The sequence below is a fragment of the Diadema antillarum genome, unplaced genomic scaffold, assembly GCF_040938485.1.
Source record: "Diadema antillarum isolate AM-2024a unplaced genomic scaffold, OU_Dant_1.0 scf00000014, whole genome shotgun sequence".
Lineage (NCBI taxonomy): Eukaryota > Metazoa > Echinodermata > Echinoidea > Diadematoida > Diadematidae > Diadema > Diadema antillarum.
The window spans coordinates 1,421,186-1,440,365 of NW_027270903.1; the positions used below are offsets into that span (position 1 = coordinate 1,421,186).

The 19,180-nt window shown below is 38.1% G+C and overlaps 1 protein-coding gene across 1 annotated transcript; it reads left to right on the forward strand.

Annotated features, from left to right (window-relative positions):
* Positions 1–598: 598 nt before the first annotated feature.
* On the forward strand, positions 599–18,956 carry LOC139723280 (nicotinamide phosphoribosyltransferase-like). The gene is made up of 9 exons (XM_071634539.1): positions 599–702; positions 2,241–2,471; positions 3,350–3,478; positions 4,839–4,997; positions 5,743–5,873; positions 6,169–6,397; positions 7,847–8,107; positions 8,648–8,770; positions 9,465–18,956. Exons 1-9 carry the CDS (start codon positions 643–645, stop codon positions 9,600–9,602), a joined length of 1,461 nt encoding a protein of 486 aa, XP_071490640.1. The 5' UTR covers positions 599–642; the 3' UTR covers positions 9,603–18,956.
* The last annotated feature ends 224 nt before the right edge of the window (positions 18,957–19,180 follow it).

The following is a 19,180-nucleotide window of genomic DNA, read 5'->3' on the forward strand; positions in this document are numbered from 1 at the left end:
GATCACGAACGCAACGCGGCTAGCATCTTTATAGCAATCACTGTGCGTGTGTTACGTGCAGGGCCAGGCCAGGGCCAAGCGAGGGGCACTGACACTGTATTACGCGTATGGGACTAAGGAGTTATCATCGTTATCGCCAGCTTATTCAGACTCAGAGTGCAACGCAACGCAGCACAGCTCATTTAGCAACGTTTTACTGTTTGCACAAAGTTATATCATCATCAGTGATCATAATATAGGTCTACTCAGTAGTCCGGACCTGAAACTTGGGAGGAGTCTCGCTCGGAGTCTCCGGAGCGATCCGCGATCCGGATCCCAATCACTTGTGGGCTGTGTATGCACGTACATGCAGCCGTTTGCGGAATCTTGGCATTGACTGTTTTGTACATACAGTCATTGACCCAGTCAAGCCCAAGGAACGGCAAGGTCCCAGGCAAGGAGGTGGTGGTTTGGTGGCCGTGCTTTGCCGAGTCCGAGGATACTGGGTTCAAAGACTTCCAAGTGAACTATCTAGTTTTTCGACTAGTAAGATCTACGTGTAAATTTTATGCGCTCTAGTCTAGAGAAAGTGAAACTTCTATTCTAACTTGAGTACTAGTGCCTGGTGGAGTGGAGTCGAGGTCTTGGAGAGCGTGTTTCATCATGGCAGGGTCATCTGATGCATGTTTTGGCAACTGCCTTCTGTTGACAGACTCTTACAAGGTGGGCTCACAGTTATCTAGATTAGATATTTATCAGTAGTGAATAGAATAAACTTTAGTCTTTACTGTAGCCCGACCAGACGCTGTTACGCTATGTACGACGTACCATGTACAGCGACTGGGCTGTGTATAGTTAGTCTTTACTGGTAACAGTGGTACTGTGCAGCTGTGGTGTAGCTTGTAAGTAGGCTGCTAAACATTCATTTATAAATTATTTAAACAGTCAAGTGAAAATGAATTTTTTGTTGTTGTTGTTGACCATAGGCATATGCAACTGGAACATAAATTTCAGTAAAATGCATGCTTCTGTCTGTGTTTTTACAAAAGAGTTATGTACCTTACCTGCTGTGTCAGAGCCTCACAGAGCTAGAGCTGATTGCTCTACTAGGCCAAGTAAAAAAAGAAACCAGTTTCTCGTCCTCGCGCGCATCGATTTTGGCCGCCGCATCGATTTTTTTACTATTTACTATTTTCAAAATGGCGCTGAAATCTGTAGTGGAAAGAAAAAGCAAATGTATTTCTGCATGCATGAAGTTTCATTTCAAGTATGGTACATAATCTATTTGTTTGAAAATGCACAGAGTGCAGGCAAGACATACACTTGGGACCTGGTCTCTCATAACACAGCTACCAGAGTGATATTTCATTTCATGAATTGGATATAGAAATAGTAAAGCCCTCTCTCGTTACCTTTCTCAGAATTACTGGACGAGAAACACATATTACTTTCATTTTGACAATCCTCGAAAAAATAGTAAGATATCAAATAGTAAGGACCTCCCTCATCGCCTTGCTCAAAAAACCCGGACGAGAAACTACTATCTTTTTTTACTTGGCCCTAGCTACTTAGTACTACACTCAACATGCTCAAGTGTGCTGGGTACTTGACATGTATACCTAGCCCGACCAGCGACTGGGCTGTGTATACTAGTAGTTTTAGCATGGAGCGTCTCTGTAAGTAGCTCCATGGTTTTAGTATATCATAAAACGTGACCGTACCCTTGCAATTCACCCAAAGAATTAAGAGCATACTTTTGACTTACAGTGTGTAAATCATTGATCATTTCCACTGTCATTTGATGATGAACTGAATGAGATATTTAAAGTGTAAATACTTATAATACTTGTCAGATGTAAACATGAACCAATTCATGGAAACTAAAACTGCTCAGATGTGTTAGAATCTTATTTTCTCTTGCATTCCTGCACTGTGTTGGTCAGTTTTGAGGAGTAACTTGTTCTATGGCTATTTAGAGGGATATTTTTTTTCTTTACTGAAAGTGAAAGGAAAAAGGGTTTTAGGTTTTCTGAGCTGCTCATAATGGCCAATAACTGCAGGAGTAATACTCTCTATTGGTTCACAAAAGAGGAAAGAGGTAACAGAGTTCTGAATTCTTTGAATCATAAAAAATAAGGTACTTCCATGGTGGATTTGGTAATTTCAACAGTAAGACAGATTTTTGGTTTGAAAGTGATTAGAAATAAACTGAGGTTCAGCAACTGCAACATCAAGTGAAATATCCACTTCTTCTCCTGCAGGTCACTCATCACAGACAGTATCCAGATGGAATCTCTCTTGTCTACTCCTACTTTGAGTGTCGGGGCGGGAAGTTCCCCGAAGTCGTCTTCTTCGGCCTCCAGTACATCTTGAAGAGGTGGCTCTGCGGACCAGTCATCACTGCCGAGAAAATTGCAGAGGCAAAGGACTTTTACAAGCTGCACTTTGGCGCCAATGTGTTCAATGAAGAGGGCTGGACGTACATCCTAGAGGTAAGACACCTCAATGTTTGTTTGCGGCTTTATGTTTATTTCTTTGTTCAAGTGTACTTCTGTCATCTCATAAACAGAGCAAAAGTGAGAGTTGAAATGAAGAAGAGAAGAAATTAAACTCCCCCTCCTCTCCCTCTTCTCAGATTGGAAAAGTGATGAACATAACAGGTATGGTAAATGCCATATTTTGGAGTGGCTTAATAGATTTGAATTTTGTGAATTGCCTGAAATGTTCAAAATTTACAGCATTACTAAATATTGCCCCCTCCTGACCAGAGAAAAGGCAATGCTTACCTTGTATTTCTCTGTTGTGATCATGGTTTTCAGTTGCAAATTTTATCTCTCTTATTGCAAAATTATGATATATACACGTACCATGTATGTTTATGAATCAGAATGGTAATGGATAGAGTCAAGTAATTGTATGCCTTGTGGGCATAGGTCCCAACTAAGAGAAGGTGCAAATAGGTTCTCTTTGCTAGAAGACATTAGGGGTGTGTATAATTACACATGATTTTAGGTATTTACTTATGATTGATACTAGTGATATTACTGATATCACTGATTGATGTCTGTAACTTATGGTCCAATAGATATTGCTTTTCTTCCTTTTTTTTTAAAAAGCAACCGGAAAGATAATTACCCCACATTTTGTGCATAGTTTTTGTGCACCATGCAATATCTTCTTGTGTTCTGTCTTAAAATATCAACTTATTCTTTAAATCTCTTCTTTTTATTTTATCTCTGCCTCCACCCTGAATTTTCATCTAATTAACATTATTTAACCACATTTAGAAGAGAGGAAAAACTAAAGTTGCACATTAAGTTTCAACAGCCTTCGTTCAATTGTTTGCACTGCACATCATTCCCTTTGACAGAAACATGGAGGTTACCTTCCACTCCGTATCAAGGCAGTTCCAGAGGGGACAGTGGTTCCATACAAGAATGTCCTCTTTACAGTGGAGAACACAGATCCTCAGGTCCCATGGCTCACAAACTGGTTTGAGGTATGTTTCAAGGTTCATTAATCTCTGGGTGAGGCCACCGTGCTCAGTCATAATGCACTAATCTGCAGAAGAATGAGGTTCTTTGGTTAGCTATAGCAATGAAAGGTTTCACATTTTCTTTCATACTTATGTATGCTTTATAGTGGTATTTTTTATATAAAAAAATATATTTCTGCAGTGTTAGAGTGGTTTTACCTGACTCCTTTCACCTTGCTGAATTTCTGAATAACTTATTCCATGCTTCATAAAAGTGAGATTGTGATGAAACTATCAGTACACACATAGTTTTCTCTTGTGTACTCAAGGATAATGCAAAGAATCAACACAGTGTTATGATGTTCATTTTTATATACTTTAATATTTTCATGATCAATTCATTTGCAATTTGCCATCAGTGAGGTGGAAACATTTGTTTCTTGTGCTAACGTGATAACCAACGATTTGATAACGTCTGATTACAGGGTCATATAATTTATCTGCTAATATACCTGACCTACCCTGTGTATGTTGAGTACATCCTTAGACCTTAAAGGGTGTGTACAGTTCTGGTCGAGGTGTAGATTTAGCTTTTAACATTTTGCGAGATATTCAGAAACCACTCTATGAGGTGTAAGGGGGAATGCAGTTCTAAGGGGTATAAAAGTTTATTTGATGAAAATCGGTTTTGAAATGGCTGAGATATCCAAAAACAAGGTGAAACAAAGAGATCCTAATAAGGTTGTGGCATGTCGCCTTTTATTATTACCACTTTTTGGATATCTCAGCCATTTGAAAACCAATTTTCATCAAATAAACATTGAATCCTTCTTAAAATTACATGCTCTTTCATATTTCATAAGAGGCTTTTCATTTTCTCACTTAGGAATGTTCAAAACATGAATCCCTACCTCAACCAGTACTGTACAGTCCCTTTAATGCATTGCAATTGAGAATATCAACTAAAGTTTTAACGGTTGCGTGGAAAATGTGAAAAGACCTTTAAGGCTGTGTAGGATTGCACATGACACACGTCAAGGAGAGGACATTGGGAATTATAGCTCATTTAGTTGGTTTTCTGCCACCAGAAGGCAGGGGAGAGAGAAAAATGTTTTACAATGCTGTTTTGTTGAAGTTTCATAACAGAATGAATGGTACAAAGAAAGGATGCATTATAATGAAAAAAAGAAGAAAGTAATTTTTACTGAGGTTTCGTGCCAGGTGGGTGCATGCAAGATGGGAATTTTAGGCTATTGTGAACAGGCACTGCAGTATTGAATTATTGCCTTTTCTTTGTAATTATAAAGGGACATAGTTATGTATGTGACCTGAAATTGTTTTCATCTCCTGTTGCTCACCTACATTTTATGTTCCATCCCACCAGACAATCCTGGTCCAAGTGTGGTATCCTATCACCGTGGCCACGAACTCCAGGGCGCAGAAGGAGCTTATAGCTCGCTTCTTGAACGAAACAGCAGACAACATGGATGGTCTTGTCTTCAAACTCCACGACTTTGGATTCAGGGGTGTGCCATGTGTAGAGGTGAGTGGTAGATATGTGCAGATGATTTGTTTTTGTTTTGTTTTTCCAGGATGCATCTCTCAAATAATTTCTGTACCAACCAGGTAGTGCCAGCCATTAGAGTCTTCAATATGTCACCCACAATTGCATCCAATGTGGACAATAGACATGTAATTGAATGTAAATTGCCCGATATGCTATAGAATCTTGATGTTTTTGTCTTTTGTTTTTATTTTTTTGTGCAATATATTACCACAGAACGGTGTTTGCCTGTAATAAGTGTGTTTACAATCTAACTTGTCAGCTACTTTCACAGGATTCTCTGTACATCTCTTGAATTGTTCAATTTAAAAATGAGAATTTAGAGATTAAGGAAAGTGTGAGAAAGGTTACAGGTAAAGTTTGGTGTATAAACACCAATGTAGTGACAATCATGAGCAACATTTGAGTACCATTTGTGACAGTCACATGCAAAAGTTGGTGTAGTACCATCAGATAAGACTGCTGGAGTTCCAATACCATAACACCCCCCCCCCAAAAAAAAAAACAAACAAACAAACAAACAAACAAACAAACAAACACATTGGCATAAAAGCTTGACCATCAGACAGGAAGACTCCTCTGAATCCAAACGAATTCACATAATTATGTGTGTGACTTCGCGGTCATCCTCCCATGTATTATTTTTGCTGCATCGTGGATAAGATTGTTGCCATGCTGACTCGTATTTGTTTGGTTTTGCTTCTTTCTTTGTTGGCCTACCAAGACGGCAGGCATTGGTGGTGCGTCCCACCTGGTGAACTTCCAGGGAACAGACACACTAGCCGGCATCATGATGGCCAGGACATACTACAGCTGTCAGATGGCCGGCAACTCCATCCCGGCAGCCGAGCACAGGTATAGACTGAAACTGAAAACAAACAAACAAACAAACAAACAAACAAACAAAGCAAAAGCAAATCCCAAAATGACTTAAGTAATCCATTGTCTTGTGTTAGATATGTACCGGTATCTGTTTTGTATGTTTATTTCAGAAGCCACAGGAGTAGAGGACAGCTGATGATAATATTGCATCAGGAGCAGCAAAATAGGAAGCAGCATGATTTGCTCCTATGTATTTGAGTTTTATTGTTTTTATTCTGCTGTTGTGTTGTTACTTCTATTGGAATAATTTACTTGGATGATCTTGCAGCACTATCACATCCTGGGGCAAGGAGGGTGAGAAAGAGGCCTTCAAGAACATGCTGGACCAGTTCCCCACCGGTCTCGTGGCCGTGGTCTCGGACAGCTACGACGTCTACCACGCCTGTGAGACGGTCTGGGGCAAGGAGCTGAGGGAGCAAGTGGTCAAGAGGGGAGAGACGGGGTCCATCCTGGTCATCCGGCCAGACTCTGGAGAACCCACTGAAGTGGTCATCAAGGTATGGTCATTATCATCGCCGATACCGTACAATGGACAATAGTGGAATCCAGCAGGAAACTAGCCTAGACATACATGCTCTTAAATAGAATTACCTTGCAGTACATTATATCAGGGGCGGATCCAGGGAGGACCGCAACCGGTGCACGCCCCCCCCCCCTTTATTTTTTTGTTGAAACAAAGGAAATATAAAGAAAAAAATGGGGGGAGGGGTGCGTGCGCCCCCCCCCCTTTAATTTCGTAAATGCGCCCCCTCTTTACGGAATTCCTGGATCCGCCCCTGTTATATCATCCTCTCATGAAATCATATGAACTTAATATGGATTCAATGTTGTATTCTCTTCTGATTTATTTATATATTGTGAATAAAGCAATGAAAACCCAACAAGCAAGCACCTTTAAGACACAGACGGACAGGCACACTTGCACTCACACATACACACACACAAACATACAAAGTAGCAGTTATACTAAATATTAGGAAATGAGATATTGAAACAGAAGCTGATAGGATGATACAGTATGTCTTAGAGATGCAAATGGGATAGGGAACAAATTAAGAATAGTGCCTGTGCCTATGAACTCAAGATCTGAGCCTGTAGTGTTATATGCTGGTTCTGATGTGCCGATTTAGCTGGAGCTGAAATCAGGGTTATATCTGTGTGACCTCGGGTCCACAAATGTTTGTGAATTTTAGTTTGTTTGTTTGTTTTTTTCCAAAAAAAAAAAATCCCCCTTAAAATCCCCATGCATGATTTCAGACAAGAAAGGAAGTGCAACACATCAAATAGGAAATCCTTCTGTCTTCCTTGTGAATCTCCCTTTTTAGAATGATTCAACAACAAGGTCAAAGTCTCCTCTATGTTGAACACATCAAACCCAATATTGTATAATTTGCTCACTTTTTCTCGTAACCCTAGATTAATTTTGATGAATTTACAATCCTCGTGAAGTAATAACAGCAGGCTGAAATATGCCAATTGATTGAGTAAATTGTGAAATCACTTATTGGTCTATGCAAATCTGGTGGTATGACAGTCACTTCAGTTGACAGCGTGCCCCAGGTATTTTGTTGTTGTTGTTGTTGTTTTTTTTTTTGTCTGAAAGAGTGTCTGATTTGGTACCTCAAGAATGCAGGTGGTCATAACTGATTCATTCATGGAGTTCACTCTTACCTTATTCACCCACATGAGCAATATTTTGGTTCAGGTATGACACATGTGCATGGACTGGATTGCACTGAAATGCTCACACATGCAGATTTGTACACTCAACTCAACAATATAAGACTCGGGTTGTAACCACTGACAAATTGGCAGGTGTCCAACGTAGAACATGTCATGTTTGAGGCTTCCCAGAGCATACATGGGTTCTGTTTGTTTCGCTGAAGATATGAGCTTGACACAAATATTTTTTAACACTTTCACTTTCAACTTTCTTTTGTGTCAAGATCTTGAATATCCTGGAGGGAGTCTTCGGCTCCTCCAAGAACTCCAAGGGTTACAAGATGCTGCCTCCGTACCTGAGGGTGATCCAGGGCGACGGGATCAACTACGAGATGATCGACGCCATCCTGACGCGCATGAAGGAGCAGGGGTGGAGCGCAGAGAACCTGACCTTTGGCAGCGGAGGTTCGCTGCTCCAGAAGCACAACAGGGACACACAGAAGTGTGCCTACAAGTGCAGCTTTTGCATCATTGATGGCGAACCGGTGAGTATGAATTGACGGAAAAGACCTCCAGTAGCTGTTGGTAGCAGCTGGAGCAGCAGTAGTAGTAGTAGTAGAAGTAGTAGTAGTAGTAGTAGTAGTAGTAGAGTAGTAGCAGTAATAGTGGTAGTAGACATAAAAGTATTGATTATGATAGTATCTATAGTGATAATGATAATAATAATGATAGTAGTCTATTGATAATGATAATAATGATGATGATAATTATTGTAATGATGATGATAATAATAATAATAATAATAATAATAATAATAATAAGAAGAAGAAGAAGAAGAAGAAGAAGAAGGAGAAGGAGAAGAAGAAGAAGAAAAAGAAGAAGAATGGTAGTAATAATAATAATGATCATCTTCATCATCATCACCATCATCTTTGTCATCATCAAAATAGCAATAGTAATATTGACAATAGTAATACCTTTGTTATCATCATAGTAGATTGTATAGCATGTGACATTAATATTCCAGTCAAGTCTATTCTCTATGTTATCATTGGTATCACTATGACCCTTCCAAACCACCTCAGAGGAATGTGTTCAAGGAGCCCATCACAGACCCAGGCAAGAAATCCAAGAAAGGCCGCCTCTCGTTGCAGGTGGAGAACGGGAGGATGGTGACGATCGAAGAGGGCAAAGGCGATGTCCACAAGGTAAGACGCAATCTTCAACAACTCCTGGTTGGATGTTACGAGACCTATATATTAATCTGGAAACTGTTTTCCTGTTTCAAGCTCCTTCCACAAGTACAACTTAGTAGACAGCATCCATACCAGCCTCTGTGAATCTTGTGTCTGTCAGACATTTTTTTGACTCATGACAGTTCTTTCAGGCCTTCATTTTTAATGTCTTGATAAATTTGTCATCATACAAACAAGTTTTCCCGACAAATTCAAATTACCTTTTTCCATTTTTTTTTTTTTGTGAGAGAACAGCTTTATACTCAAATATTGCTTGTTGTCTATCATGCTGACTGTCTTATTGTCATTGGCATCCCTTGTCCATGCTGAAAGAAGGAGGTGAAAAAGAGAAAGTCTCCTGACAGGGAGAATGATGAATATTGAAACAATATTCCATTTATTTTTTAAAGAAAAGGACAAAACAAGGAAGCACAGAGTGTTTCAAGCCAGATAGGCAGTGAGCAATAGAAGTGAGTAGCAGTCATCTGGGCTTTGGCGCGATTAAGGAAAATCCATAACAACTTGTAATGGGCGCAAACATGTCCATAGAAATAGATATGAAAGGACCAGGATTGCGAATATGTGCAAGCAAGGCACAAATAAATCACCTGGCAATGATCAGCTCATCATGGCTTCTATTGATGCGCTCCTTCCTCATTTAATACAGGATCTTCTAGAGCTGGTGTTTGAGAATGGGGAGCTGGTGAAGGAGCACACCTTTGACGAGATTCGTCAGCGGGCAGAGATCGAGCTGGTCAAGGAGGCCGTGCGGAGCAAGAACAAGAACAAGATCTTCCAGAAGTAGGCCTCCCTCGGGGAATGTCTGGAAATCTGGCATGTCGCTGATCAGGGATCGTTTCCTCCCATTGTGGTGGTCGTCGTCCCCTGTTGAGTGTGAGTGTCAAACCCAGAGGGTAGGGCAATCTGAACGGACTTGACAAGACTGTCACTTCTGCTTTCATTTGGAGGTGATTGGTGGGAGACAAGTTTTTGCCCAATGCTCAGCTGATGTCTCATATGTGTGAGTAAGTGCGCCTCATATGTGTGAGTAAGTGCGCCTCATCTTTGTGAGTATAAAGCGCGCCTCATATGTGTGCACCTCTGCAGGAATTACAATTTGTGTGTGTGCGTGTCAAAAGACCTACTAGCTTGTTTGTTTATAAGAGAGATTTGTCTTTGCATTCAAGGTTAAGCCTTCAGATAGCAATATTGCAAACGTGTGCCATTATTGTATTCTCTTTCTCTCTTTTGTAGTCACTAGAGTTGCTTTGTGTAAAAAAGGAAACTAATTGGAATGAGGCTGGATTGTTGACAATATAGAAATTTTGGAGTTAAGGCTGTAATTTAGTCCAGTGCAATGCAACCTTCTAATCAATCATTTGGAAAGTCCTGTAAGGAAATGTTCACTATTACCCATCCCCTTTCAATCCTTTGTGCAAAATGAGTAAAATGTGTTGTCCTTTAAGGGCAATAGATTAGAATGTAAAGATTGTGTTGTCATTTGAGGTAAGAAAAAAAAAAATCAAAATCTCATCATGCTAGGATGCATTACAACATAGGGAAGGAACTGTACTTCCACGTATTTGTACTGTACGTGACTTTATGTTGGCAGAAGTGAAGTATTTGAAGGGATATTGACTCAGTTGCAACAGGAAACTGTAACAGGAGAGAGCCTTGATTTGAATTGACAGTGAGCTTGTAATTGATACCACTCTTATCTGTGTACAGATGTCTCTCACAGATTGGAATTTGATGGAGTGAAGATGTATATAGCGTTTGTCCTGCAAAGAAATGGGAAGAATGAACAGTGAGGGACATCTGTAGACTTGTCATATCATGCGCTTAGATATTACTGGTTAACTTATGCCTGTCGTTGACCTGTCTGTGAACATTGATTGATTGCAAATGATTTCTTTTGTGCAGACTTGGCCATCAACATTTCAGAATTTGTGTGTGCATTATTTTGCTTCTTTCAGTTTTGTTAAACATTCATTCGTGCGTGAGTCTGTTTGCCTTTTTTTGTGTGTGTAGCGCTGCAAAATTGTTATTGTGTATATTTTCTGTAGAACAAATTTAGCATGCGGCACATTTAAAAAAAGAAAAAGAAGAAATACCAACTAGTAAAATGTAAATCTGTTTATTATTCACCTTGCATGATGAAGAAAGTTTGTAACTTGTATGAAATATGACGATGCAATGAACATTCAACGTGGAAGAAATTTGAAGTCTTACCGACAAGTTTATTTCTATCTACGCGGTCATGATGGCAGTGAGAGTCATAAAAGAAAAAAATATGTAAATGAGACATTGTAATGACTGTAATTCTTATAAGGATTTAAACAAAAAGAGTTTCCCAAATGTGCAGTGACCCTTGAAATGAAGTTCCATACTGTGTTCAAGTTGGCTTTGTTGAAAAGAGTTAACTTGGACAGATATGGAGGGGTTTCATCAAGATCGGATGAATTTTATGGTTTGTCATGTTTTCACTACCGGTAATCTGTGATATCAGTTGCAACCAAATACTCAAATTGGCAAAGGTGATGATGTCAACACTTCACAAGAATCACATTAAACTCTAAAAAAATCCTCATTGAATTTCCTCCTTTTTTTGACATGAAATCAACAAGACTAAGATGCTGTATATACCACTTAATTTTGTAGAGTTTTCATTTTCACAAATTTCGTGAGTCGGATTCTGTTAGTGAATTTAACAACACACAATTGATATTAACTGTGATCTTGACATAAATGTGCTGTGCACTTGTACACGTCTCTGTCTATTGCTGTACTCCCATGATCGCAAATTTGACAACTCACAAAATTGTCGGGAAGTCCTGATTCACAAAAAAATTAGGACTTGCTATTCCTTTGCAGAAATTTATTGCAGTCTTGTAGTGATGCGCCAAAAATGACTTGTAGGGGTAGGACGATTGCATTTGCCAAATGATTAACCAAAAGCATGATAATTATAATAATATTTCTGTATAGTAACAAATTGGAGAGTTGTTAGGGGATGAAATCATTGCCTCATGGTTTGCATATGTGATTGCTTTTTAAATAAAACATTGAAACTTCAATTATCTGGTCATCTCAGTTTACATACTCTATAAATGAGTGAACTTGAACATGGAGTCGAATTGCATTTTGAGGAAAGTCTGCTGTTTGATGGAGATGAAATAATTCCTGCCTTGGTCATGAGAAAACTGATATAGGTGTCCCTCCTCCTAATCAGTAAAAACTAAAATGCCGTCCCTGTTTGTATCAGCTTGAAATGATGCGAAAGTTAAATGAAATCTTTGACAGTATTGTATTCTGTTCATTTTTTTGTATGTTAATGTTCTTAGGTGTGTGTATGTGTTTGTTTGTGTGTGCTTTTGTCCCCTTGTACATAGTTCTGTCTTGTATTGCAGTCGGATATCAGTCCCAACTGTGTACATGTATTGTTTGTCAAATCATGGAGGGAAATTACTGTATATGCCATATATTTTGCAAATAGAGACTGCCTAAAACAATTTTGCAAGTGGTTGAATTCGTGACAGAGAACCACAGTGACTACGTTGAGAAATAAGTACTTGTATACCGTTTCAGGAGAAAAGTTAACAATTTTCCGCCCTTAGAATTGCATTTTTGCAATTTGCATACAGTGTTGCATTTCTGTTGTTGAAACCGCTATTTCTGAAGAAAAAAAAATCACAAAAATTAAAAGCTGTAAAGCATATGGCATAGGGAGTACTCAAAGTTACAGAAAAATGAACATGTTTGGTGAGCTATGAACAATGACCATGAGCTCTAAAGGAAGAACAGTAAAGCAGAAGAAATGAGAGTCATTGTAATGTGACCGTTCTGCTGATACCCAACACAGTCTGGATTTAGGTGCTAATGTTGGACACATTTCAAGAATTGAATCATTTATCTTGTGAGTTGTCAATGACCTTTTGTGTCATATTGGGATTTCATGCAGAATGATTTTGTTCATGTGTTGTAAGAGAAAGGGGGGATACGTTATCAGTTTAATAGAGCATGTGAAAGTTATGTAAAAACATTTACTGTTCTGTCCAATCAAAGAAGAAAGTATCGCCCACTGGAGTTTGCATGTATTGCTTGAGGCATGGAATTGATTTTATTTTTTGGGGGGACAAAGTACAATTGTAATGAGTAGCTGGTATGTTCTAAAAGGAATGTTGTGTTATACGAGAATCACATGAAGACAGTTGTAAGTATCCTCCTATCCCAGGGAGTTCCCATGTGTGTTAGAGGGATTATGGTGTGAAAGATAGATGGACTGAATAATGTTTTGAAAATCAGAACATTTCCACCCTGTTTCTACATTTCTACAGTGATTGTGGTGGTAGGAAATCTAAGTTTCCCACTGTACTTGGGATCAATGCCACTTTGAGACTACAGCATACTGTATATAGTATCTGTTAAGCTGCATACCCAATCAAGTATATGTTTACATGCATGTGTAACTATTTCGTGCCTATCAAGAAAGGTATTAGTGTATTTTCCCACATGGGCTAGTCTGGTAAAATCCTTTGAAACACAAGTCGTTTGATAGCAAGTAGATACAATTTTCTATGGAGCACAGACATGTGTGACACCCTCAGTCTCCCAAAATATGAGCTTTCTTATTCTTGCTTTTCCCTAATTCTCTCTAAAATATGGCAATGAGGGCGATTAAAATGAGTTCATTTAAACTTGTTGATGTATGTGCTACATCTGTATGAAACATGAGAATACCAGCAACATGCTTGTGGAAGTGTCTCTCTGTAATTAATACCTGAGCTTCATTGTTGAAAGGGGGACGGCTCTGGGGAGAAAAACAAAACAAAACGTACAAATGGCCTTATTTGTGTACGTACATTTCATATAAGAACACTGTAAAAGAAAAAAAAGATGAGTTTGTTCATATCTATCATGCAAAAATGTCCACTTATGCAGGATTTCTGTGCCCGTAAAGTCAGTATATGTCTAAAGATAGTAATTGCTTAGATGGACTGTTAATTATGTTCACTTTTACACACAGACAAGAAAAACTGCATAGAAGTAAAAAGAAAAGAAAAGACAACATCAGTAATATTTCTTTCTTTAACCACCAGTCTTACACTTGTCATGGTATGTGATTGTAGTTTCGTATTTGACTTTTTTTCTTTTTTTCAACCTCCGATTAAGACAGGGTAATAGTGCATCGAATATATCCGAATATATGTATATTTTGCTTGGTCTTTTTTTATGATATTAAACCAATCAAATGTTTGCAGTGAATCAAGGCAATATTTATATATGTGTGTATACAAAAAAAAAAAAAGATGGATTTTGTATTGTTGAGCATGTTTTCATATTTTCTGTGTTTTTATTGTGTATTTTTATTGTTTCATATTTTTATTCTTATTTCATATTTTCTTTTGCCTGCTTTTCATTTAGTGCACTGTGATTGCACTTTGTTGCACTTCTGGCTATAACCCTGTGAGAGATAGTCACACCCATTCCAGTTCAAATTTCCTTCAGTAGAAATACTGTGGTTTGCTGAAGTAGGTACAGATGCATGCATGTAAACTGAGAAGACAGCATGGCACCAAAAGACACAGATTATATTGTGTATACCTAAAAATACAAAATGAGATCATTGAAAAATGGTGCTGAAAAGTTTAGCACAGCATATGCAGAGAGTGCACAAATTAACCCATTCCATACTGAACTCTGAAATGCCTCATAGACTTAATACTGTAAAAGTGGATATTTTTGCGCGAGTAATTTTTCACGCTTGGCCGGGTAAGAAGAGCTTTGCGTGTTTCTAATTCCGCGGAATCAAGACATCACGCACAAGAATATATGGCAAGCAAAAATATTTGCATGCTTTTATTTTCGCGCTAGTTTCTGGTTGCGCAAAATGCGCGAAAATTTCAACACCGCGAAAATTTCCACTTTTACACTACGCAGACCACCAGGGCCCCATACGGAACGGGTTAACATGAGTGTGGGTATATGGCTAATGATTATAACAACTCCTTTTTAGACAGAGTTCTTTTTGTTTTACTTAAGAAAAGCAACTTTCTTTGAGTAGTTAGGCAGCATGTGTTGTATTTCAATGTGGAATTAAAGGGACTGTACAGTTCTGGTTGAGGTGGGGATTCATGTTTTGAATATTCCTAAGTGAGATAATGAGAAACCTCATATGAAATATGAAAATGCATGGAATTTTAAGAAGGATTCAACATTTATTTGATAAAAATTGGTTTTCAAATGGCCGAGATATCCAAAAGTGTGATAACAATAAATGGCGACATGCCCCACTTTTATTAGGATCTCTTTGTTTCACCTTGTTTTTAGATATCTCAGCCATTTCAAAACGGATTTTCATCAAATAAACTTTTGATACCCCTTAGAATTGCATGCTCTTTAACATCTCATAGAGTGGTTTCTGAATATCTTGCGAAATATTAAAGCCTAAATTTTCACCTCGACCAGAACTGTACACACCCTTTAAATCTTGAAGAGGTGCTACAATTGCAGATAAATGGGCAGTATCTTGACATACTTTACATTTTTTGTATTAAGCAGACTTAGCGATATCTTGACATACTTTACATTTTTTGTATTGAGCAGACATAGCGAGGAAGAAATTCAGAATAGACGTCAACCATGATCTTTGTATATCAAAAGAATTTTAGGAGGATGTGGTGGCGGACATGTATTCCTAGTGACAGAAAAACAGGTAATGTGAGTCTGTTTTTGTGCATCCCAGTGATGATGATGCATTTCATTTTACCTTTAATCAGAAAAGACAAAGTGCACGCCTCAAATTGGCAACATGTATTAGATCATGGGATTCACTGGCAGTCCTTTTCCTTGTGTTGTATGTAATTATGGAGATGAATTGTACCACAAACAGTTCACTTTATTCCTACTACATAAGTAGACACATATGGATAACCCATTTGTATTTCCCTGTTAGAAGCAGGATGACATACTCTTTGATTTGATGAAACAGTATTAAATTGATGATGATGAAATGAGTTGCCATGGCAACAGTTGAGTAACTCTAATATTGCTACCTCCCTGGTGAGATGGTTTCATGAATTGTAAGTGACCTCAGTTAGCAAGTCTTCTTACTTTTTTGTTTGTATTTGATGTGACCCAGATGCATCGTGGCTTGTGCAGAGAGAGCATTTTCCTTTAGTTTGCATTCCTTGTTAATGATAGAAAGAGAAATGGAAGTGTCATGCTGTGATGTTGGTCAGTGTTATATTACAAAGTTGCAAGTAGAAGTATGTATGTACTTTTGACCCTTTGACCTTTGACCTTTGAGACTCCAACCTGAAATAACCATGCGTAAGATAAACTGAAACAAGCTTCAGAGGCTGGTAGCGAGACTAGTGAAGAAAGACTGGTAGAAAGATGCATTCAAATGGAAATGCTGCATCTTCTGCATATGTATGCAGCACGGCTCTGTATACGACATGTATTTCCTTGGTATATTTAAGTGTGGTTGACCTTTTGATTGTGAAACACAGTGGCATAATAATGTATAAAAGTACAGTGTATTTTCCCTTTTCAGAAAAAAAAAAAAGTTCAGTCATGATTTCCAGTGTTTGAAATGATGTACAGCACATTTGTGTTGCAGGATGCAATATTTTTTGCTATTTCATAATTTTGTGAATATCAATGGAATCTTAAAATTCGCGACAAATAGTAATACGGGTGTACTGTGAAATATACTGCATATGCCACATATACTTGTATGTTCCCAGATATGTTCCAGCAGGAGAATATGTCTAAAATGGATATGAATCTATGGTCTTTCTCACAGTAATTCTCTGTATTGCTCTGGCTCCTAAATAACCAAATACAGGTATGTAAAGTGATGAAATGCAGCATGAGATAACTGTTATTGTTTAAAAAACAAACAATCAAAATGTAAAGGCACAGTAGTACATGACAAAGAGGGTCATATCTCTGCATAGATGTCCTATGTCCATATAAGGAAGGCAAATGCTTGCATGCATTTGTAAGCTCTCGCTTTCTAGCTTGGAGCAGTCGACAAAGACTAGGCTGAGAGTTAACTATAGTCCAAACATGTACAACTTGCATACTCGGATCAGCACTCCTGCCCATATTTGTGTTTCTTTAAATAAGAGAGTTTAGCTCTTTTTCCTATCTTTTTTTTCTTCCTACATGAAAATTGTCCACAGTAAAAGAAATGAATGCTGTAGTGAAATGAATTTAGGTCGGGGGAAGTGTCAACTTTGAACCCCCTTGACCTCTCAGACCGTCCCGGTAGATACCAAACTGAAATGCTCCTTTTCAGAAACTGCAAATAGTAAATGGAACTAAGAAAGTCTGTGCCGTTGAATAAAGTGAGGCTGAGTGCTTGAATCGCTACTGTTCCTTCAATGATCCTGTATCCCTTTCAAAGCACCCGTAGATAAATGCTTCTGATGTGTATTAAAGTCATTGACTCTTAGATTGCTCTCTGTAGCAGGTTGTGTGTATCCCAGGTCCATACAACTTTTCTTTAAAGGGGAAGTCCGGACAATTTTCATAATTTCACATCATGAATCGACAGATCCATGTTTAGATTTGTGGAATTGATTGTGGTCCTCTGAAAAATCCAGAACAAATCACATTGAACAAGGATGATGACACAGCAGCTTCACCATAAGAATGCATGAATGGGGGGCTCACCATAAGAATGCATGAGTAAGAGGCTCACATATTTCAGAAATGTAGCAATGTTATTCCATTACAATACTGATTACTTAACAAGGTCACCTGTGTAGAATTTATGCATGCTTTCTCCTTTTGTTCTGCTTCATTGAGCCCCCACTCATGTATTCTGTAATTATGTGAAGCTGCTACGATGTCATCCGTGTTCATTGAGATTTGTTATAAATTTTGAAAGCATTCTTATTCCTTCTCCCAATCACTATAAATTCTAAAACTTTGAACCCAGTATATCCAATTTATTTTTATTCCAAAGTAAAAGTTTGAAAATCGTCCAGAGTTCTCTTTTAAAACCTCCAGTATGGGTTTGGCGATGACATGTTGCTCTGTACAGGGCTGCCATGCTACCAGTAATGAATGGTATTGCATAGTCAGTATATCTACTCATGAACTTAGAGGTGAATTAGCAATATTGTACAAAATGCTTGGTCAGTCCCGTTTTTTGTTTTTGTGCAAATGTGATATACTGTATCTTGGTATGCAGAACAACATATTACTCAGAATTCATCTTCTCCGTTGTTCACAAAATATTATCAAAGTTAAAATGTTTGCTAAATGTTACTTTCAAAATATGGACTCTCTCGGGCCTGACAAGGTTTACTTTGTCTGTAGTGATATTTGTGAGACCAACTAAAAAAGGGACTAGGTAAAGTACATTTAACAGCAGTCTGATTTCAAAAGTTACACAAATGCTTTGGCTTCTGTTTCATAGGAATGATGGCTGTATAAACTGACAAAGTAGAGGAGGGATAGTAAGGTCAGTACACCAGCCTGATACATTGAAGCAGTATGCACAAAGTGAACTTTAAAAAGAAAAGGTTTGAGCGTACAGACTTCATTGCTCATCATAGTAAGTCTGGTATATGTCAGCTTTAACCCACTTGGGTCATGAATTAATTTTCTTTTTCTTTTGAAAACTTCCACTTCTCTATTTGTGTGTTGTTTTTTTTCAGCAGTTGCCTTTATTATATGGGTGGAATATACCAAATTATTGATTGGGGAAAACAACAACTGAAGTCAATGTTATAACACATTCTCTATTTGCATATCTTGGTAATTTCTGTACCATAGTGTATTTTTCATATACACACTTTCTTCATGTTGGAAAGAACCTTGTATGTACATCTTAGAACCGGATGAGAATTTATTGCTTGAATGTTATTATAATCATCACCTTATCTAAATTCAGACTTCATGAGAAGAGTCAGGAGGTTCTGTTCTTAGAACTTCTTACAACTTCACATTATACAATTTGTACATTGTATTTGAGAGGTAATACTGATGTGAACGTGTCGGGTATAGCTTTACGCTATACTGAAAGTAATTACACAGATCTCAAAAAAGCAGATATGAGAAAACCTGGTCTATGATATAATTAGCATATGCTGTAAATGAATAATGATAGTATGTGCATGTATTAAAGGATCAAGTTAAGAATGGGAAACATCTGTCTTGTTTGTTTGTGGATTTTGCATCCTACATGTAAGGGTTTATTTCTGATGAAAAGTATGTGTATACTAGCTAACTTTGAGAGAGCTTACTGTAAAACATGATATATTCGCGACATGAAAATTTCGCGAATTGGAGCTGAGGGCCTTTCTCGCTGCATGAAATGTTTGCGAATTGCCACTCGCACCCAATGCATATTGTGTAGGCAAG